The 24,104-nt window shown below is 43.9% G+C and overlaps 1 protein-coding gene and 1 long non-coding RNA gene across 2 annotated transcripts in view; one reads left to right on the top strand and one right to left on the bottom strand.

Annotated features, from left to right (window-relative positions):
- Positions 1-15,734, top strand: part of NAV2 (neuron navigator 2) — a gene marked incomplete in the record, with an annotated part of 234,265 nt that extends 218,531 nt beyond the window's left edge. Inside the window, 11 exon segments of the mRNA XM_056527781.1 lie at positions 1,320-1,479; positions 1,925-2,022; positions 3,666-3,761; positions 3,852-4,020; positions 6,220-6,455; positions 7,246-7,400; positions 11,037-11,108; positions 11,268-11,464; positions 11,850-11,968; positions 12,059-12,262; positions 14,991-15,734. Of these exon segments, the coding sequence (XP_056383756.1) occupies positions 1,320-1,479; positions 1,925-2,022; positions 3,666-3,761; positions 3,852-4,020; positions 6,220-6,455; positions 7,246-7,400; positions 11,037-11,108; positions 11,268-11,464; positions 11,850-11,968; positions 12,059-12,262; positions 14,991-15,116 (1,632 nt within the window).
- Positions 15,735-16,914: 1,180 nt separating this feature from the next.
- On the bottom strand, positions 16,915-18,636 carry LOC130277801 (uncharacterized). Its single transcript, XR_008845571.1, has 2 exons — positions 17,240-18,636; positions 16,915-17,196 (listed from the first exon to the last, which is right to left on the bottom strand). It is a non-coding gene; the product is annotated as an uncharacterized LOC130277801 (long non-coding RNA).
- Between the last annotated feature and the right edge of the window lie 5,468 nt (positions 18,637-24,104).

Here is a 24,104-nt window from a genome sequence, read left to right as displayed (position 1 = left end):
TAGAGTGGTAGAGTTTAGCTCACAGAGCATTGTCTAGACTGGATACAATTGTATCACTTCTCAGCTGAGAGCAGGACTAGCTATGTACAATGTATCAGTCTGGAGTCCAGGCTGTTTAGCTCACAGAGCATTGTCTAGACTGGATACAATTGTATCACTTCTCAGCTGAGAACAGGACGAGCTATGTACAATGTATCAGTCTGGAGTCCAGGATGTTTAGCTCACAGAGCATTATCTAGACTGGATACAATTGTATATACTTCTCAGCTGAGAGCAGGACTAGCTATATACAATGTATCAGTCTGAAGTCCAGGATGTTTAGCTCACAGAGCATTGTCTAGACTGGATACAATTGTATCACTTCTCAGCTGAGAGCAGGACGAGCTATGTACAATGTATCAGTCTGGAGTCCAGGATGTTTAGCTCACAGAGCATTGTCTAGACTGGATACAATTGTATATACTTCTCAGCTGAGAGCAGGACGAGCTATGTACAATGTATCAGTCTGGAGTCCAGGATGTTTAGCTCACAGAGCATTGTCTAGACTGGATACAATTGTATATACTTCTCAGCTGAGAGCAGGACGAGCTATGTACAATGTATCAGTCTGGAGTCCAGGATGTTTAGCTCACAGAGCATTGTCTAGACTGGATACAATTGTATCACTTCTCAGCTGAGAACAGGACTAGCTATGTACAATGTATCAGTCTGGAGTCCAGGATGTTTAGCTCACAGAGCATTGTCTAGACTGGATACAATTGTATATACTTCTCAGCTGAGAGCAGGACTAGCTATGTACAATGTATCAGTCTGGAGTCCAGGATGTTTAGCTCACAGAGCATTGTCTAGACTGGATACAATTGTATATACTTCTCAGCTGAGAGCAGGACTAGCTATGTACAATGTATCAGTCTGGAGTCCAGGATGTTTAGCTCACAGAGCATTGTCTAGACTGGATACAATTGTAACAAATGAAGTATTTAGGTCTGTTCAGGTTTTCTCATTCTGGATGTAAATAAGAATGTTGTTATTCACTGACAGCAAGTAGGTATCGTGGAAATGGGGGTAATATGATTGTACGGTCATACAGTGATTAAGATTTATTAACACAAAATTGAAAAACGTATTGAATCCTGGAAGGGAAACAGCTGAGCTGAACATGATTTCTGGGATTTGTAGTGCATCAGTAGCTTTAACCAGCATTTCACTAAAGAGGTAATAGTAGAATTCTCCGTCTGATGACCGTGAACCGCGTTATGTCTGATGCCGATGATCACATCATAAGACGGGACTGATGTTCTGTGTTTCTTCTGTTCTAGACGGAGATCGAGAAGCTGAAAACCGAGAACGATCGCTTGAAGGCAGAAAATACTGGGAAGTGCAGCAGGGTCCCCTCTCAGATCTCCATCTCCTCCTCCCCAAGACATTCCATAGGATTCCCACAGCCCGGAATCACCATGACGGAGTCCTCCAGCCTCGGTAAATCCAGGGAAATTAATATTCACTTACACCCTAGAGCAGTGTTTCCCAACCAGTGTGCCTCCAGCTGTTGCAAAACTACTACTCTCAGCATGCCCGGACAGCCAACGGCTGTCCGGGCATGCTGAGAGTAGTAGTTTTGCAACAGCTGAAGGCACACTGGTCGGGAAACACTGCTCTAAGCTGTAATACATATCATAGGGCCAGCACATAGCTATATATAGGAGCCTATTCTATGGTTAACTCTATAAATGCCATGCTTTAAACCAGCGGAGTCATTAACTCTATAAATGCCATGCTTTACACCAGCATTCCATAGGGCCCCACACTGAATATTGATAATATATAATCTGCCTGGTGACTGATAGTTTAATAGAAATTTCGGGGGGGGGGGGGGGGGGGGGGTCTATATAATAGTTTTCACTATCCGGGTTTCGCTTAACAGATATGATGTTGGACGACTCCACCGATGGCACCATGCGCAGGGAAAGCCGCCACGTGAAGATCGTTGTCAGCTTCATGGAGGAGATGAAGTGGAGAGAGGTGAGTAATAGATATACACACATATATATAAAAAAAATAGGAAATAAAAATAAATGTAGACAGAAGGATGCACAAAAAACAAAACATTTAAAAAGAGAAAAAAATGTAAATATATATATATATATATACACATTTATAATTCTATTATTATATACACACACATATATATTATAATAAAATTATAAATGTGTGTATATATATTTATATATACACATTGGGGAGATTTATCAAAACCTGTGTAAAGGAAGAGCAGTGCAGTTGCCCATAGCAACCAATCAGATTGCTTCTTTCATTTTCCAGAGGCCTCTTTAAAAATGAAAGTAGTGATCTGATTGGTTGCGTGTATATATATATATATATATATATATATATATGTGTGTGTGTGTGTGTATAATAATAGAATTATAAATGTATGTGTGTGTGTGTGTGTCTGTATATATATATATATATATATATATATATATATATATATATATATATATATATAAAATCTTCACCCATCATAAACCCGCAATCACGGTCAGGGGGGTCCGATGAGTGTCCACAAAGCTCTGCAACTATTTAACATGAGATGAATAAAAGTATGTCCTGGTGCGCCATGACGTACATTTATGTCCTCTAGGTGTGCACTGATATAGACATATATATATATATATATATATATATATATATATATATATATATATATATATATATATATATATATGCAATAAATATTCACTTTATTCACCCAGTCTGTGTGCTGCTGGATTCTGGATTTATAATAGAAATATACCGTATATACTCGAGTATAAGCCGACCCGAATATAAGCTGAGGCCCCTAATTTCACCCCAAAAACCCAGGAAAAGTTATTGACTCAACTATAAGCCTAGGGTGGGAAATGCATCATCCCCCCCCATGTAATCATCCAGACCCCCCCCCCCTTCATCATCACCGCCTGTCAATCCCGTGATCAGTGGTTTTCAACCTACGGACCTCCAGATGTTGCAAAACTACAACTCCCAGCATGCCCGGACAGCCATCGGCTGTCTGGGCATGCTGGGAGTTGTAGTTTTGAAACCTCTGGAGGTCCGCAGGTTAAAGACCACTGCGGCCTTCGTCATCATCCCTTCATCATCACCGCCTGTTGTTCCCTTCATTAGTGGTCTTCAACCTGCGGACCTCCAGAGGTTTAAAAACTACAACTCCCAGCATGCCCGGACAATGCTGTCCGGGAATGCTGGGAGTTGTAGTTTTTTAAACCTCTAGGAGGTCCGCAGGTTGAAGACCACTGAGGCCTTCGTCATCATACAACCCCCCCCCCCCCCCTTTTTTTTGTTTTGTACTCACCTCCCCTCGGTGGGAAGTTACGGTGAGCTGGTCTGGGCCATCTATGACCGTTGGCTGTCCGGGCATGCTGGGAGTTGTAGTTTTGCAACATCTGGAGGTCCACAGGTTGAAGACCACTGAGAAGGGATTGACAGGCGGAGAGTTCACTCGAGTATAAGCCGAGGGGGGCGTTTTCAGCATGAAAAATCGTGCTGAAAATCTCGGCCTATACTCGAGTATATAAACAAAAATTTATATGCCCTTAACCTTCTTTGTGCAAAAATGTTTCCCTTGTTCCATGACTGCAGCTTTCCCCCTTTCTCCCATCCCGCAGGAATGCCGGCCTCGGATCTTCCTTATTGGTTGCATCGGTGTTGGCGGTAAAACTAAATGGGACGTTCTGGACGGGGTGGTCCGGAGGTTGTTCAAGGTAAGTGCTGAGGGGGCCGCACATTATAACACAAAAGAGATGGCTGCTCTGTGTCTCATTGGCCCTAATCTAGAGCCGTGTGTCCCGCAGGAATATTTAGTTCACGTGGATCCGGTGACACAACTGGGGCTGAACACCGACAGCGTCCTCGGTTACAGCATCGGGGAGATCAAGCGGACGACCACAGCCGGGACCCCCGAGCTGCTCCCCTGCGGATACCTTGTGGGGGAGAACGACACCATTTCTGTGTCTTTGAAAGGTAAAAAAATTTGACATCTGTGTATGAATTGGGGTGTAATGGGTGACCCTACAAAGAGGACATGATACTGTGCTGACATTATAGCAGTGGTCTCCAAACTGTGGACCTCCAGATGTTGCAAAACTAAAACTCCCAGCATGCCTGGAGAGTAATCGTAGTTTTGCTACATCTTGAGGTCCACATTTGCAAAACCGCTGCTTTACATCAGTGCCCTCCAGTGGTTGCAAAACTACAACTCCCAGAATGCCCGGATAGCGACATATGGAGGTCTACAATTTTGAGACCACTGTTTCACATCAGTGTACAGACACAGGCGGCTGTCTGAGCATGCTGGGAGTTGTAGTTCTGCAACATATAAAGGTCCACAGTTTAGAGACCACTGCCTTACATCGGTATTCTCCACTGGTTGCCAAACTACAACTCCCAGCATGCCCAAATAGTGACTTCTGGAGGTCCACAGTTTGGAGACCTTGCTTTACTTCAGTCTTTCCCACTGGTTGCAAAACTACAACACTCAGCATGCCCTGACAGCTGTTAGCATGCTTGGAGCTGTAGTTTTGCAAAAGTGGGTTCCAAACTGTGGACCTCCAGCTATTGCAAAACTACAAATCCCAGCATGCCCGGACAGCCAACGGCATGCTGGGAGTTGTAGTTTTGCAACAGCTGGAGTCGCACCAGTTGAGAAACACTACTACTACATAATTTTTTATGCGAAACATAGAGAAAGTTGCACAATTTTAGTAAAAAAAAAAATATTTGCAATATTGTTTCCAAACCTGTGGCACTACAACTCCCAGCATGCCAAAGGTTTTAGCATCTGCAAGTAGCATTAACCTCTAATCTGCTGCATGGTATTATAATCCCCATCCTCTTGCCTGCCTTCTCCGTATTTGCTGGGAGTTGTAGTTTTGCAACAGCTGGAGGCACCCTGGTTGGGAAACACTGCCTCAGACAATAACCTGTTACAATCCTGGTTGGCCAGGCATGCTGGGAGTTGTAGTTTTGCAACAGCTGGAGGCACCCTGGTTGGGAAACACTTCCTCAGACAATAACCTGTTACAATTCTGGTTGGCCAGGCATGCTGGGAGTTGTAGTTTTGCAACAGCTGGAGGCACCCTGGTTGGGAAACACTGCCTCAGACAATAACCTGTTACAATCCTGGTTTCCCAGGCATGCTGGGAGTTGTAGTTTTGCAACAGCTGGAGGCACCCTGGTTGGGAAACACTGCCTCAGACAATAACCTGTTACAATCCTGGTTGTCCAGGCATGCTGGGAGTTGTAGTTTTGCAACAGCTGGAGGCACCCTGGTTGGGAAACACTGCCTCAGACAATAACCTGTTACAATCCTGGTTTCCCAGGCATGCTTGGAGTTGTAGTTTTGCAACAGCTGGAGGCACCCTGGTTGGGAAACACTGCCTCAGACAATAACCTGTTACAATCCTGGTTGTCCAGGCATGCTGGGAGTTGTAGTTTTGCAACCACTGGAGAAAAATGATGTAATGCAGTGTTCCCCAAACTGTGGACCTCCAGCTGTCGGAAAACTACAATGCCCAGCTTGCTTTACATCAGTATCTGGGCATGCTGGGAATTGTAGTTTTGCAACCACTGGAGGTCCACACTTCAGAGAACACTGCTTTACATCATTGCTCTCCAGTGGTTGCAAAACTACAGTTCCCAGCATGCCCGGACAGCCAACGGCTGTCCGGGCATGCTGGGAGTTATAGTTTTGCAATAGCTGGAGGTCCACAGTTTGGAAACAACTGCCTTTTAGTGTAGGATTTGTCTCTGTGGACTTGTTCAGGACAGGAAATCAATCCCTGGATTTAAGTAAGGAAGAATTCCATTCACTGACAGTAAGCAGAGATCTTATAAAATAGTGCAAGAAGTGGGTAATTAATAATGTAAGCTTATAATGTAAGCAAGACTGAACAATTCCTGCAGATGAGTTTTGCATGTGTAGTCAAGCGAGGTCCCGGGGGGGGGAGCCATCAGTATTGGGCACCAGGGTCTGGGGGCAACAGTGGCATCATGGACAGATGGGCAGGGGTGCGATGCCAGCTACACACTCCATGACGTTATCTCACGATACACGTGGGACATATATATCATGCATATGTTGTAGTCATACAAGGGCCCAGAAGCCTTGAGCTCTGTGTTATTTTGCAGCACTGATCGCTTTACTGCATTTCCTCCCCTCAGGTCTCTCGGAGAACAGCTTGGACAACCTGGTGTTCGAAACCTTGATCCCTCGGCCGATATTACAGCGTTACGTCTCCTTGTTGATGGAACACAGAAGAATCATATTGTCCGGCCCCAGCGGGACGGGGAAAACCTACCTGGCCAACCGTCTGTCCGAGTACATGGTGCTGCGCGAGGGGCGGGACCTGACGGACGGGATCATCGCCACTTTTAACGTGGACCACAAGTCTAGTAAGGTGAGAACTCCAAAGGCACCTGAAGAGTTAAAGGGGGGTATGCAGCCCTTAACAGATTTGTAAATTACTTCTATTTAAAAATCTTAATCCTTCCAATACTTATCAGCTGCTAAAGTTGCGTTGTTCTTTTCTGTCTGACCACAGTGCTCTCTGCTGACACCTCTGTCCGTATCAGGAACTTTCCAGAGCAGGAGAGGTTTTCCTATGGGGATTTGCTCCAGCTCTGGACAGTTCCTGACATGGACAGAGGTGTCAGCAAAGAGCACTGTGGTCAGACAGAAAAGAACAACTAAACTTCAGCAGCTGATAAGTACTGGAAGGATTAAGATTTTTTAATAGAAGTAATTTACAAATCTGTTTAACTTTCTGGAGCCAGTTGACGTGAAAAAAAAATCATTTTCCACCGGCGTACCCCTTTAAAAACGTATATGCCCAATGCATGGTGCAGTGTATCCATGTGACGCGTTTCATGCATTGTCTATAGGACCCGCGGAGATCCCTGAGTGCTGTACTTGAGTACGGTACCTCCAGCACACCCATAGACAATGCATGGAGTCCACATAGGGGGATACGTTTTTAACCCTTTCCCACTCAATGAAGTATAGTTATGTCTTGGGCGGGAATAAGTTACCGTGAAATTACGGATATTTACGCCATTAAGTGTTAACAGGCTATGAAGCTTTATAGATGGCGGGAAGTGGCTGCTATTAGCAGCCAGGACTCGCCTCTAATCCCTGACGTGACAGCAGGGAGGCCTCCACTTCATACGGTGTAATGTTGTGTCCTCCAGGAGCTGCGGCAGTATCTCTCCAACCTGGCCGATCAGTGTAACAGCGAGAACAACGCGGTGGACGTTCCCCTGGTCATCATCCTGGACAACCTGCACCACATCAGCTCGCTGGGCGAGATCTTCAATGGCCTCCTGAACTGCAAATACCACAAATGGTAATGACCCCCTATCATGTGTGTGTATATATATATATATGTACTGTTGACCTGTATGTTCCTGTATATACTATATGATCCGGTATATACTGTTGGCCTCCATGTTCCTGTAGTCTGTATATACTATGTGATCCTGTATATACTATATGATCCGGTATATACTGTTGGCCTCCATGTTCCTGTAGTCTGTATATACTATGTGATCCTGTATATACTATATGATCCGGTATATACTGTTGGCCTCCATGTTCCTGTAGTCTGTATATACTATGTGATCCTGTATATACTATATGATCCGGTATATACTGTTGGCCTCCATGTTCCTGTAGTCTGTATATACTATGTGATCCTGTATGTACTGTATATACTATATGTTCTTGTATTCTGTATACAGTCATGGCTGTAAATGTTGACACCCCTGAAATGTTTCTATAAAATGAAGTATTTCTCACAGGAAAGGATTGCAGTAACACAGGTTTTGCTATACACATGTTTATTCCCTTTGTGTGTGTATATATATATATATATATATATATATATATATATATATATAGATCTCCTCTCCTCTGTATATATATATATATATTGCAGTAACACAGGTTTTGCTATACACATGTTTATTCCCTTTGTGTGTATATATATATATATATATATATATATATATATATATAGATCTCCTCTCCTCTGTATATATATATATATATTGCAGTAACACAGGTTTTGCTATACACATGTTTATTCCCTTTGTGTGAATTGGAACTAAACCAAAAAAGGAGGAAAAAAAGCAAATTGTATATAATGTCACCAAACTCCAAGAATGGTCCGGACAAAATTATTGGCCCCTTTCAAAATTGTGGATAAATAAGATTGATTCAAGCATGTGATGTTCCTTTATACTCACCTGGGGCACGTAACAGGTGAAAGCAGATAAAAGCAGATAAAAAGGAGAGAAGTTCACTTAGTCTCTGCATTGTGTGTCTGTGTGTGCCGCACTAAGCATGAACAACAGAAAGAGGAGAAGAGAACTGTCTGAGGACTTGAGAACCAAAATTGTGGAAAAATATCAACAATCTCAAGGTTACAAGTCCATCTCCAGAGATCTAGATTTGTCTTTGTCCACAGTGCGCAACATTATCAAGAAGATTACAACCCATGGACCTGTAGATAATCTCCCTGGGGGTGGATGGAAGAGAAAAATTTATGAAAGGTGTCAATGCAGGATAGTCCGGATGGTGGATAAGCAGCCCCAAACAAGTTCCAAAGATATTCAAGCTGTCCTGCAGGCTCAGGGAGCATCAGTGTCAGCGCAAATCTCCGTCCACATTTAAATGAAATGAAACGCTATGGAGGAGACCCAGGAGGACCCCACTATGGAGGAGACCCAGGAGGACCCCACTATGGAGGAGACCCAGGAGGACCCCACTATGGAGGAGACCCAGGAGGACCCCACTATGAAGGGGACCCAGGAGGACCCCACTATGGAGGAGACCCGGGAGGACCCCACTATGGAGGAGACCCGGGAGGACCCCACTATGGAGGAGACCCGGGAGGACCCCACTATGGAGGAGACCCGGGAGGACCCCACTATGGAGGAGACCCGGGAGGACCCCACTATGGAGGAGACCCGGGAGGACCCCACTATGGAGGAGACCCGGGAGGACTCCACTATGGAGGAGACCCGGGAGGACCCCACTATGGAGGAGACCCGGGAGGACCCCACTATGGAGGAGACCCGGGAGGACCCCACTATGGAGGAGACCCGGGAGGACTCCACTATGGAGGAGACCCAGGAGGACCCCACTATGGAGGAGACCCGGGAGGACCCCACTATGGAGGAGACCCGGGAGGACCCCACTATGGAGGAGACCCGGGAGGACTCCACTATGGAGGAGACCCAGGAGGACCCCACTATGGAGGAGACCCAGGAGGACCCCACTATGGAGGAGACCCAGGAGGACCCCACTATGGAGGAGACCCAGGAGGACCCCACTATGGAGGAGACCCAGGAGGACCCCACTGCTGACACAGAGACATAAAAAACCAAGACTATATTTTACCAAAATGAACTTGAGTAACCAAAATCCTTCTGGAAAACGTCTTGTGGACAGATGAGACCAAGATAGAGATTTTTGGTAAAGCAAATCATTCTACTGTTTACCGAAAACAGAATGAGGCCTACAAAGAAAAGAGCACAGTACCTACAGTGACATATGGGGGAGGTCAATGATGTTTTAGGTTGTTTTGCTGCCTCTTGCACTGGGGGCCTTGAATGTGTACAAGACATCATGAAATCTGAGGATTACCAATGGATTTTGGTTCGCACTGTACAGACCAGTGTGAGAAAGCTGGGTTTGTGTCTGAAATCTTGGGTCTTCCAGCAGGACAATGACCCCAAACATACATCAAAAAGCCCCAGAAATGGATGATAACAAAGCGCTGGAGAGTTCTGAAGTGTCAGCAATGAGTCCAGATCTAAATCCCATTGATCACCTGTGGAGAGATCTTATAATTACTGCTGGGAAAAGGCGCCTTCCAATAAGAGACCGGGAGCAGTTTGTAAAGGAAGAGGCGTCCAACATTCCGGCTGAGAGGTGTAAGAAGCTTATTGATGGTTATAGGAAGAGTGGTCCAACATTCCGGTTGAGAGGTGTAAGAAGCTTATTGATGGTTATAGGAAGAGTGGTCCAACATTCCGGCTGAGAGGTGTAAGAAGCTTATTGATGGTTATAGGAAGAGTGGTCCAACATTCCGTCTGAGAGGTGTAAGAAGCTTATTGATGGTTATAGGAAGAGTGGTCCAACATTCCGGCTGAGAGGTGTAAGAAGCTTATTGATGGTTATAGGAAGAGTGGTTCAACATTCCGGCTGAGAGGTGTGAGAAGCTTATTGATGGTTATAGGAAGAGTGGTCCAACATTCCGGCTGAGAGGTGTAAGAAGCTTATTGATGCTTATAGGAAGACAATGATTTCACTTATTTTTCCCAAAGTGTGTGCAACCAAATATTAAGTTAAAGGTGCAAATAATTTTGTCCAGCCCATTTTTGGAGTTTGGGGACATTATGCTTTTTTTTTCTCCTTTTTTGGTTTAGTTCCAATACACACAAAGGGAATAAACATGTGTATAGCAAAACCTGTGTTACTGCAATATATATATATACAGAGGAGAGGAGATCTATATATATATATATACACACAAAGGGAATAAACATGTGTATAGCAAAACCTGTGTTACTGCAATATATATATATATACAGAGGAGAGGAGATCTATATATATATATATACACAAAGGGAATAAACATGTGTATAGCAAAACATGTGTTACTGCAATCCTTTCCTGTGAGAAATACTTAATTTTCTTGAAAAATTTCAGGGGTGACAACACTTACGGCCATGACTGTATACTATGTAATCCTGTATATACTATATGTTCCTGTATATACTATGTGATCCTGTATATACTATGTGATCCTGTATATACTATGTGATCCTGTATATACTATGTGATCCTGTATTCTGTATATACTATGTAAACCTGTATATACTGTTGGCCTATATGTATCCGGCTGTCTGTAGGGTCATTGTGAGGATGGGATCTGTATACAACCTGTCTGATCATTGGTAATTTTTTTCGGCAGCCCGTACATCATCGGCACCATGAACCAGGCCACGTCCTCCACCCCCAATCTGCAGCTTCACCATAACTTCCGGTACGTCTCTGCCTTATGTCTCTGTGATCACGGTCACTTTACATTTTTCTTCCTGTATATACAATGTTATTTTGCATTAACTCCTTGTTGTCCTCATATACAATGTATACCTCCTGTGCCACCATCATGTAACCCTCCTCTGCTCTGTACCTTACACAGGTGGGTGCTATGCGCCAACCACACCGAGCCCGTCAAAGGTTTCCTCGGCCGCTATCTCCGGAGGAAGCTGATCGAAACAGAAATGAGCAACCGAACAAGGAACGTGGAGCTGGGGAAGATCATAGACTGGATCCCCAAGGTCTGGCAACACCTGAACCGCTTCCTGGAGACTCACAGCTCCTCAGACGTCACCATCGGTAAGTGACACGCAGGACCAGAGCTCTCAGACCAGTGTTTCCCAACCAGGGTGCCTCCAGCTGTTGCAAAACTTCAACTCCCAGCATGCCTGGACAGCCGAAGGCTGTCCAGGCATGCTGGGAGTTGTAGTTTTGCAACAGCTGGAGGCACCCTGGTTGGGAAACACTGCCTCAGACAATAACCTCTTACAACCCTGGTTGTCCAGGCATGCTGGAAGTTGTAGTTTTGCAACAGCTGGAGGAACCCTAGTTGGGAAGCACTGCCTCAGACAATTACCTGTTACAATCCTGGGAACCATCATTCTGATTGGCTGCCAGTAGTTGGCGCTGTCACATATGACCTAGTCCTGTGCCTGGAGTTCAATGTTTTCCTATTTCATCCTAGGACCTCGTCTTTTCCTGTCCTGCCCGATGGACGTGGACGGCTCAAGGGTCTGGTTTACTGACCTGTGGAATTACTCCATCATCCCCTACCTGCTGGAGGCGGTCAGAGAAGGGCTGCAGGTAGGAGGCGCTATCATCTCTATAGATCTGTGTGTCTTACATGGGGATTATGGACAATATCAGAATCTTCCATTGTTTCCCCCCCTCTAGCTGTATGGCAGAAGAGCCCCCTGGGAAGATCCTGCCAAGTGGGTTATGGACACCTACCCCTGGACGGCGGTGCCCCTGCAGCACGAGTGGCCGCCTCTTCTCCAACTGCGACCGGAAGACGTTGGGTTTGACGGTTATTCTGTGCCAAGGGAGGGGGCTTCCAGCAAGCAGGCCCCATCTGGAGAGGGGGACGGAGATCCTCTGGTAAGGAGCAAACACCTATAGAACGTAGACACGGCCATACAGAGTGGGGAGCACTGGTATCTATAGAGTGGGGAGCACTGGTGTCTATAGAGTGGGGAGCACTGGTGTCTATAGAGTGGGGAGCACTGGTGTCTATAGAGTGGGGAGCACTGGTATCTATAGAGTGGGGAGCACTGGTATCTATAGAGTGGGGAGCACTGGTATCTATAGAGTGGGGAGCACTGGTATCTATAGAGTGGGGAGCACTGGTATCTATAGAGTGGGGAGCACTGGTATCTATAGAGTGGGGAGCACTGGTATCTATAGAGTGGGGAGCACTGGTATCTATAGAGTGGGGAGCACTGGTATCTATAGAGTGGGGAGCACTGGTATCTATAGAGTGGGGAGCACTGGTATCTATAGAGTGGGGAGCACTGGTGTCTGTAGAGTGGGGAGCACTGGTATCTATAGAGTGGGGAGCACTGGTATCTATAGAGTGGGGAGCACTGGTATCTATAGAGTGGGGAGCACTGGTATCTATAGAGTGGGGAGCACTGGTATCTATAGAGTGGGGAGCACTGGTATCTATAGAGTGGGGAGCACTGGTGTCTGTAGAGTGGGGAGCACTGGTATCTATAGAGTGGGGAGCACTGGTATCTGTAGAGTGGGGAGCACTGGTGTCTGTAGAGTGGGGAGCACTGGTATCTATAGAGTGGGGAGCACTGGTATCTATAGAGTGGGGAGCACTGGTATCTATAGAGTGGGGAGCACTGGTGTCTGTAGAGTGGGGAGCACTGGTGTCTATAGAGTGGGGAGCACTGGTGTCTGTAGAGTGGGGAGCACTGGTGTCTGTAGAGTGGGGAGCACTGGTGTCTGTAGAGTGGGGAGCACTGGTGTCTATAGAGTGGGGAGCACTGGTGTCTGTAGAGTGGGGAGCACTGGTGTCTGTAGAGTGGGGAGCACTGGTGTCTGTAGAGTGGGGAGCACTGGTATCTATAGAGTGGGGAGTCCTGGCGCTTATGGATCAGGGAGCATTGATGCTTATGTAACAGGGAGGGCTGTGACCTCTTTATAGAGCCCTATAGAGTGGGAAGTATTGGTACCCATAGAGCTGGGAATCCTGGTACCTATAGATTAATGGGCCCTTTTAACCTGAAAGATTATTGAGCCATGGTATCTATAGAATGGGAAGTTTTGGTACCTATAGATTAATGAGCCACAGTACCTATAAGATGTGTGGTCCATGTACCTATAGATTAATGGGTCCATGTACCTATAGATTAATGAGCTACAGTACTTATAGAATGTGTAGTCTTGGTACATCTAGATTAATGGGTCCGTGTACCTATAGATTGAGTCATGGTACCTATGAATTGTGTAATCCTGATACCTAGACTTCAGAGCCTGGGTATAAATAGATTAATGAGACATTGGACTTATAGTGGGTAGTTCTGGTACCTATAGATAAGCGAGTCCTGGTACATATAACATTTAAGCCCTGGTACCTATACCTAATGAGTACAGGGTAGTCCTGGTATCCCTAGATTAGTTAGTCCTGGTACCTATAGATTGAGCCATTGGGAATGATAGAGTAGTAGAGTAGGTTGTCCAGGTACCTATAGAATGGATAGTCATAGATAGTCCCTATAGGATGGGTAGTCCTGGTGCCCATATAGATTAAAGGGGTTATCCAGGAAAAAACTTTTTTTCTATATATCAACTGGCTCCAGAAAGTTAAACAGATTTGTAAATTACTTCTATTAAAAAATCTTAATCCTTTCAGTACTTATCAGCTTCTGAAGTTGAGTTGTTCCTTTCTGTCTAAGTCCTCTCTGATGACACGTGTCTCGGGAACCGCCCAGTTTAAAAGCAAATCCCCATAGCAAACCTCTTCTAAACTGGGCGGTTCCCGAGACAGGTGTCATCAGAGAGCACTTAGACAGAAAAGAACAACCTTAACTTCAGAAGCTCATAAGTACTGAAAGGATTAAGATTTTTTAATAGAAGTAATTTACAAATCTGTTTAACTTTCTGGAGCCAGTTGATATATAGAAAAAAAGTTTTTTCCTGGATAACCCCTTTAATGAGCCGTAGTCCTGGTGCGCATATAGATTAATGAGCCATAGTCCCTATAGGGTGGGTATTCCTGGTGCCCATATAGATTAATGAGCCGTAGTCCCGGTGCCCATATAGATAAATTAGCCATAGTCCCTATAGGGTGAGTAGTCCTGGTGACCATACAGATTAATGAGTCATAGTCCCTATAATTGGGTATTCCTGGTGCCCATATAGATTAATGAGCCATAGTCCCTATAGGGTGGGTAGTCCTGGTGCCCATATAGATTAATGAGTCATAGTCCCTATAGGGTGGGTATTCCTGGTGCCCATATAGATTAATGAGCCATAGTCCCTATAGGGTGGGTATTCCTGGTGCCCATATAGATTAATGAGCCATAGTCCCTATAGGGTGGGTATTCCTGGTGCCCATATAGATTAATGAGTCATAGTCCCTATAATTGGGTATTCCTGGTGCCCATATAGATTAATGAGCCATGGTCCCTATAATTGGGTATTCCTGGTGCCCATATAGATTAATGAGCCATGGTCCCTATAGGGTGGGTATTCCTGGTGCCCATATAGAGGGGGGAGCACAGAGTTCAGACCTTTCCCGTATATGATTCTTGACCCTCGCGGTCCTTCAGTCTCCCCTGCTTGTTGCGGTAACGTTTTCGCTCCTTTGCTCTCACAGATGAACATGCTGATGAGGCTCCAAGAAGCCGCTAATTTCTCCAGCCCGCAGAGCTACGACAGCGACTCCAACAGCAACAGCCATCACGACGACATCCTGGACTCCTCCCTGGAGTCTGCGCTATGATGACGGTCGCCCAGGATATCAATGACACTTTAGGCTTTCATACGGGGGCGCTGGTCGCCGGACCCTTTGTTACAATGGAGGCTGCACTACTCCTTACATGCACCGGGCCGAAACGCTTGAAACGCTGACAGGACAGGGGCCCCTGGATGGTACACTGCCTATGCTGCTCTAACCAAACACACAGGGGGACTGGTCGTGCCAGCTTCACTAGGTGACCTCAGTGCAGATAGTCGCTGACTACGCTGCTTGCCTTCGCTCTCGATGTCTATAAACCGGTGCTGCTGCTGGGGAGGGGGGGAGGGACGTCTGCCGCAAACACTCTACAGCTATGCAGGGCGCTCTCTCTGTTCCCTGAGCGCGAAAAAGGGCTTGCCGCCAACGCCAGGTACCAACCGCTGACCAGGAATGAGACCAAACCAAAAAACTGAACCACCACCTCTGCTGTCATCGGACGGGGGGATCATTAGACCATGCAAATTGCTGTCCTTCCCCCTCCTCCCAAATGGACACAAACCTTTACATTTTTTTTGCCCGTTTCGATATCTGTTCCCTTCACAGTAAACTGTCACCCTATCCCTTATTGCATTGTTTTTCAAACAGTGTGCCTCCAGCTGTTGCAAAACTACAACTCCCAGCATGCCCAGACAGCCAAAGGCTTTGTACAGGAGCCCCATAGCTTCACCCTAGGACCTTATTGGGCTTCCAGCCAGGCCTAGGACAACGTCAAACTGCAGAATCTAAAGCAGTGTTTCACAACAAATATGCTTCCAGCTGTTGCAAAACTACAACTCCCAGCATGCCCGGATAACCAAAGGCTGTCCGGGCATGCTGGGAGTTGTAGTTTTGCAACAGCTGGAGGCATACTGGTTGGGAAACACTGCTTTATATTTTGCTGTTTGGCTTTGTCCTAGACCTGGCCGAAAGCCCAATAAGGTCCTAGGGTGAAGCTATGGGGCTCCTGTACAAAGCCTTTGGCTGTCTGGGCATGCTGGGAGTTGTAGTTTTACAACAGCTGGAGGCACACTGTTTGGAAAACACTGCCCTATTGCACTGTGCAGGGTCCTAGCTGCGTAGAATATACGAGCAAGCATGGACTGGAAAGACCAGAACTGCATACCCGTCCTTCCTCAGGTACACGTCTGCTCCCACATGGATGTCTCTGAACCCCCACCTTCCCCCCGTTTTGGTGCTAACCCTTCAATGCCTTATAGCCAAGGAGGGTAACCTGCAACTCCCTACATGGCTCCTATATGCCAGTGTCCTGGTGATGCTGCTGGGATTTGTAGTACAGACTATATGTATTGTCTATATGTGTACTACCAGAGCCAATACCGGCCCCTAGGTACCTGCTGCGTTATGAATTTTTGTTGTATTTTTATTTAGGGGGAGGAATTTGCATAAATTAGCATTTTACAGGGGAGTAGACACTGGGACATCCCCTGTGATACAACCTGCTACAACCTGGGAAACCCCTCAGTCATTAGATCTACCCCTGTGATACAACCTGGGAAACCCCTCGGTCATTAGATATGCTCCTGTGATACAACCTGGGAAACCCCTCGGTCATTAGATCTACTCCTGTGATACAACCTGGGAAACCCCTCGGTCATTAGATCTACCCCGGTGATACAACCTGCTACAACCTGGGAAACCCCTCGGTCATTAGATCTACCCCAGTGATACAACCTGAGAAACCCCTGGGTCATTAGATCTACTCCTGTGATACAACCTGGGAAACCCCTCGGTCATTAGATCTACTCCTGTGATACAACCTGCTACAACCTGGGAAACCCCTCGGTCATTAGATCTACCCCGGTGATACAACCTGCTACAACCTGGGAAACCCCTCGGTCATTAGATCTATCCCGGTGATACAACCTGGGAAACCCCTCGGTCATTAGATTTACACCTGTGATACAACCTGCTACAACCTGGGAAACCCCTCGGTCATTAGATCTACCCCGGTGATACAACCTGGGAAACCCCTCAGTCATTAGATCTACTCCTGTGATACAACCTGCTACAACCGGGGAAACCCCTCGGTCATTAGATCTACCCCGGTGATACAACCTTCTACAACCTGGGAAACCCCTTGGTCATTAGATCTACCCCAGTGATACAACCTGGGAAACCCCTTGGTCATTAGATCTACTCCTGTGATACAACCTGGGAAACCCCTCGGTCATTAGATCTACCCCGGTGATACAACCTTCTACAACCTGGGAAACCCCTTGGTCATTAGATCTACTCCTGTGATACAACCTTCTACAACCTGGGAAACCCCTCGGTCATTAGATCTACCCCGGTGATACAACCTGCTACAACCTGGGAAACCCCTCGGTCATTAGATCTATCCCGGTGATACAACCTGGGAAACCCCTCGGTCATTAGATCTATCCCGGTGATACAACCTGGGAAACCCCTCGGTCATTAGATCTACTCCGGTGATACAACCTGGGAAACCCCTCGGTCATTAGGTTTACACATTACATATACACACACACAGTAGAGGTGCTGGCTGCAGGGGGCAGTTCTTCTATACCTCACGTGTCCTGCTCCATGTTAGAGCGGAAACGCAATTTCACAATGGCGCTGCATGGAACGGAAAAGGCAAAACGCGCACGGCAATTATGGCTGCGCCCAAAAGTCTGCAAAATGCATCAGCAAGATTAAGAGAAGTTCGGCACTGAAATCCACAACTGTGAATTACGGCTGGATGTTGCGCATCACTGGCGATTTTCACAAATAAATATATATCTATATTTATAGCTTTTTTGGGGGGATTCTGTATATAGAGTCACAATTCGTCGCCTGAAACGCGTCGAAAAATTCTAGGTTACACTGTATTGTCTTTGGTTGACATCAGGAAGCGGGTCTGCCTGAATGTATAATTATCGGGGATTTTATTGTATTTTTTTGTATCTCGTCGTAAACCACGTAGCTTCTATATTCCACGTCTCCGCCATTTTGGCGCCAGAATGTCGGCGTATTCTATAGACTTGTTAAAAGAAACGCCGGGACTGGACGACAGCAGGAATCGATACTTCCAATCGCCTTTTACAAGAGTCAATCACGCGATCTCCGCCGGATTCTATGCAACAATGACATAAAGGAGACGGGAACAATAATAATGATACAGAATAATATAAACCCCCCATATCGTGTGACGTGGGTGAAACGCGTCGCACCCGCCTGTCCATACTTTGTTTTCCCTCTGGAGATGTAAATGTTCACGTTGTAACAAAGTGTAAATAACTCGAGGAATTTGCTGCATTTTGATGAGATTTTTTTAAGTCGTTTTATTAATAAAAGAAAAACTAAAGAAAAAAGAAAATACATTGGCGCGGGAGGAGGGCGAGTATTTTCTGTAGGATCTTTCCTTTCTGCCTGGGTTTATTTTTTATTTGTGATTAATTTTTCACGCGGTCGGATTCGATGGCGTCTCCTGTCAATACGAACAAAACTGATTGTACCAGTCTTAAGTTATTACTGATTCAATAAATCCATGATTATTTATCAGGGTGGAGTCATTGTGTCCTGTCAAATGTGTGATCTCTGCTGGGGTACAGGATAGTAACACTTGGGGTACAGGATAGTAACACTTGGGGTACAGGATAGTAACACTTGGGGTACAGGATAGTAACACTTGGGGTACAGGATAGTAACACTTGGGGTACAGGATGATGACACTTGGGGTACAGGATGATGACACTTGGGGTACAGGATAGTAACACTTGGGGTACAGGATGATGACACTTGGGGTACAGGATGATGACACTTGGGGTACAGGATAACACTTGGGGTACAGGATGATAACACTCGGGGTACAGGATAGTAACACTTGGGGTAAAGGATGATAACACTTGGGGTACAGGATGATGACACTTGGGGTACAGGATGATGACACTTGGGGTACAGGATAGTAACACTTGGGGTACAGGATGATGACACTTGGGGTACAGGATAATAACACTTGGGGTACAGGATGATGACACTTGGGGTACAGGATGATAACACTCGGGGTACAGGATAGTAACACTTGGGGTAAAGGATGATAACACTTGGGGTACAGGATGATGACACTTGGGGTACAGGATGATGACACTTGGGGTACAGAATGATGACACTTGGGGTACAGGATAGTAACACTTGGGGTACAGGATGATAACACTTGGGGTACAGGATGATAACACTTTGGGCACAGGATGATGACACTTGGGGTACAGAATGATGACACTTGGGGTACAGGATAGTAACACTTGGGGTACAGGATGATAACACTTGGGGTACAGGATGATAACACTTGGGGTACAGGATGATGACACTTGGGGTACAGAATGATGACACTTGGGGTACAGGATAGTAACACTTGGGGTACAGAATGATGACACTTGGGGTACAGGATAGTAACACTTGGGGTACAGGATGATAACACTTGGGGTACAGGATGATAACACTTGGGGTACAGGATGATAACACTTGGGGTATAGGATGATAACACTTGGGGTACAGAATGATGACACTTGGGGTACAGGATAGTAACACTTGGGGTACAGAATGATGACACTTGGGGTAGAGGATAATAACACTTGGGGTACAGGATGATAACACTTGGGGCACAGGATAGTAACACTTGGGGTACAGGATGATGACACTTGGGGTACAGGATGATAACACTTGGGGTACAGGATGATGACACTTGGGGTACAGGATGATAACACTCGGGGTACAGGATGATGACACTCGGGGTACAGGATAATAACACTTGGAGTACAGGATGATGACACTTGGGGTACAGGATGATAACACTTGGGGTACAGGATAATAACACTTGGAGTACAGGATGATGACACTTGGGGTACAGGATAATAACACTTGGAGTACAGGATGATAACACTTGGGGTACAGGATGATGACACTCGGGGTACAGGATGATGACACTTGGGGTACAGGATAATATCACTTGGGGTACAGGATGAGAACACTCGGGGTACAGGATGAGGACACTCGGGGTACAGGATGATGACACTTGGGGTACAGGATGATGACACTTGGGGTACAGGATAGTAACACTTGGGGTACAGGATGATGACACTTGGGATACAGGATAGTAACACTTGGGGTACAGGATGATGACACTTGGGGTACAGGATGATGACACTTGGGGTACAGGATGATGACACTTGGGGTACAGGATAGTAACACTTGAGGTACAGGATGATGACACTTGGGGTACAGGATAATAACACTTGGGGTACAGGATGATGACACTTGGGGTACAGGATAGTAACACTTGGGGTACAGGATGATGACACTTGGGGTACAGGATAGTAACACTTGGGGTACAGGATGATGACACTTGGGGTACAGGATGATGACACTTGGGGTACAGGATAGTAACACTTGAGGTACAGGATGATAACACTTGGGGTACAGGATGATAACACTTGGGGTACAGGATGATGACACTTGGGGTACAGGATGATAACACTTGGGGTACAGGATGATAACACTCCGGGTACAGGATGATGACACTTGGGGTACAGGATAATAACACTTGGGGTACAGGATGATGACACTTGGGGTACAGGATGATGACACTTGGGGTACAGGATGATGACACTTGGGGTACAGGATGATGACACTCGGGGTACAAGATGATGACACTCGGGGTACAGGATAATAACACTTGGGGTACAGGATGATGACACTTGGGGTACAAGATGATGACACTCGGGGTACAGGATGATGACACTCGGGGTACAGGTATTTATGTAACATTACAGTGCAGTACGATGTTTTGACCACCAGGTGGCAGCGTTATCCTAAAAGATTTAGTATCTGACTCTTCTGCTGCTCATAGAAATCTGTGACTGTTCTTCCTTATGATTTCAGTTTTTCTGATCCATAGAAGTGTAATATATATAGTGCGGTAGAATATGGTGTAATATATATATAGTGCGGTAGAATATGGTGTAATATATAGTGCGGTAGAATACAGTGTAATATATATATAGAGCAGTAGAATACGGTGTAATATATAGAGTGCAGTAGAATACAGTGTAATATATATATAGAGCAGTAGAATACGGTGTAATATATAGAGTGCAGTAGAATACAGTGTTATATATATATAGAGCAGTAGAATATGGTGTAATATATAGAGTGCAGTAGAATACAGTGTAATATATATAGTGCAGTAGAATACGGTGTAATATATAGAGTGCAGTAGAATACAGTGTAATATATATAGTGCAGTAGAATACAGTGTAATATATATATAGAGCAGTAGAATATGGTGTAATATATAGAGTGCAGTAGAATACAGTGTAATATATATAGTGCAGTAGAATACGGTGTAATATATATATAGAGCAGTAGAATATGGTGTAATATATAGAGTGCAGTAGAATACAGTGTAATATATATAGTGCAGTAGAATACAGTGTAATATATAGAGTGCAGTAGAATACAGTGTAATATATATAGTGCGGTAGAATATGGTGTAATATATATAGTGCAGTAGAATACAGTGTAATATATATAGTGCGGTAGAATACAGTGTAATATATATAGTGCAGTAGAATACAGTGTAATATATATAGTGCGGTAGAATACGGTGTAATATATATAGTGCGGTAGAATACGGTGTAATATATATAGTGCAGTAGAATACAGTGTAATATATATAGTGCGGTAGAATACAGTGTAATATATATAGTGCAGTAGAATACGGTGTAATATATATAGTGCGGTAGAATACGGTGTAATATATATAGTGCAGTAGAATACAGTGTAATATATATAGTGCGGTAGAATACGGTGTAATATATATAGTGCAGTAGAATACAGTGTAATATATAGAGTGCAGTAGAATACAGTGTAATATATATATAGTGCGGTAGAATAGTGTAATATATATAGTGCGGTAGAATACAGTGTAATATATATAGTGCGGTAGAATACAGTGTAATATATATAGTGCGGTAGAATACGGTGTAATATATAGTGCAGTAGAATACAGTGTAATATATATATATAGAGCAGTAGAATACGGTGTAATATATAGTGCAGTAGAATACGGTGTAGTATATATAGTGCGGTAGAATACGGTGTAATATATAGTGCAGTAGAATACAGTGTAATATATATAGTGCGGTAGAATACGGTGTAATATATATAGTGCAGTAGAATACGGTGTAATATATAGAGTGCAGTAGAATACAGTGTAATATATATATAGTGCAGTAGAATACAGTGTAATATATATAGTGCGGTAGAATACGGTGTAATATATATAGTGCGGTAGAATACAGTGTAATATATATAGTGCGGTAGAATACAGTGTAATATATATAGTGCGGTAGAATACAGTGTAATATATATATAGAGCAGTAGAATATGGTGTAATATATATAGTGCAGTAGAATACAGTGTAATATATATAGTGCAGTAGAATAAAGTGTAATATATATAGTGCAGTAGAATAAAGTGTAATATATATAGTGCGGTAGAATACAGTGTAATATATATAGTGCGGTAGAATACAGTGTAATATATATAGTGCGGTAGAATACGGTGTAATATATAGTGCGGTAGAATACAGTGTAATATATATAGTGCGGTAGAATACGGTGTAATATATAGTGCAGTAGAATACAGTGTAATATATATATATAGAGCAGTAGAATACGGTGTAATATATAGTGCAGTAGAATACGGTGTAGTATATATAGTGCGGTAGAATACGGTGTAATATATAGTGCAGTAGAATACAGTGTAATATATATAGTGCGGTAGAATACGGTGTAATATATATAGTGCGGTAGAATACGGTGTAATATATATAGTGCGGTAGAATACAGTGTAATATATATAGTGCAGTAGAATACAGTGTAATATATATAGTGCAGTAGAATAAAGTGTAATATATATAGTGCGGTAGAATAAAGTGTAATATATATAGTGCGGTAGAATACGGTGTAATATATATAGTGCGGTAGAATACGGTGTAATATATATAGTGCAGTAGAATACAGTGTAATATATATAGTGCAGTAGAATACAGTGTAATATATATAGTGCAGTAGAATACAGTGTAATATATATATAGTGCAGTAGAATACAGTGTAATATATATATAGTGCAGTAGAATACAGTGTAATATATATAGTGCGGTAGAATACAGTGTAATATATAGTGCAGTAGAATACGGTGTAATATATATATAGAGCAGTAGAATACGGTGTAATATATATAGTGCGGTAGAATACAGTGTAATATATATATAGTGCGGTAGAATACGGTGTAATATATAGTGCGGTAGAATACAGTGTAATATATATAGTGCGGTAGAATACAGTGTAATATATATATAGAGCAGTAGAATATGGTGTAATATATATAGTGCGGTAGAATACAGTGTAATATATATAGTGCAGTAGAATACAGTGTAATATATAGAGTGCAGTAGAATACAGTGTAATATATATATAGAGCAGTAGAATATGGTGTAATATATAGAGTGCAGTAGAATACAGTGTAATATATATAGTGCAGTAGAATAAAGTGTAATATATATAGTGCAGTAGAATAAAGTGTAATATATATAGTGCGGTAGAATACGGTGTAATATATATAGTGCAGTAGAATACAGTGTAATATATATAGTGCGGTAGAATACGGTGTAATATATATAGTGCAGTAGAATACAGTGTAATATATATATAGTGCAGTAGAATACAGTGTAATATATATAGTGCGGTAGAATACGGTGTAATATATATAGTGCGGTAGAATACAGTGTAATATATATAGTGCGGTAGAATACAGTGTAATATATATAGTGCGGTAGAATACAGTGTAATATATATATATAGTGCGGTAGAATACGGTGTAATATATAGAGTGCAGTAGAATACGGTGTAATATATATAGTGCGGTAGAATACAGTGTAATATATATAGTGCAGTAGAATACAGTGTAATA

Source organism: Hyla sarda, chromosome 6 (genome assembly GCF_029499605.1).
Source record: "Hyla sarda isolate aHylSar1 chromosome 6, aHylSar1.hap1, whole genome shotgun sequence".
In the NCBI taxonomy this organism is placed as follows: domain Eukaryota; kingdom Metazoa; phylum Chordata; class Amphibia; order Anura; family Hylidae; genus Hyla; species Hyla sarda.
This window is presented reverse-complemented; position numbering and strand designations above follow the sequence as displayed.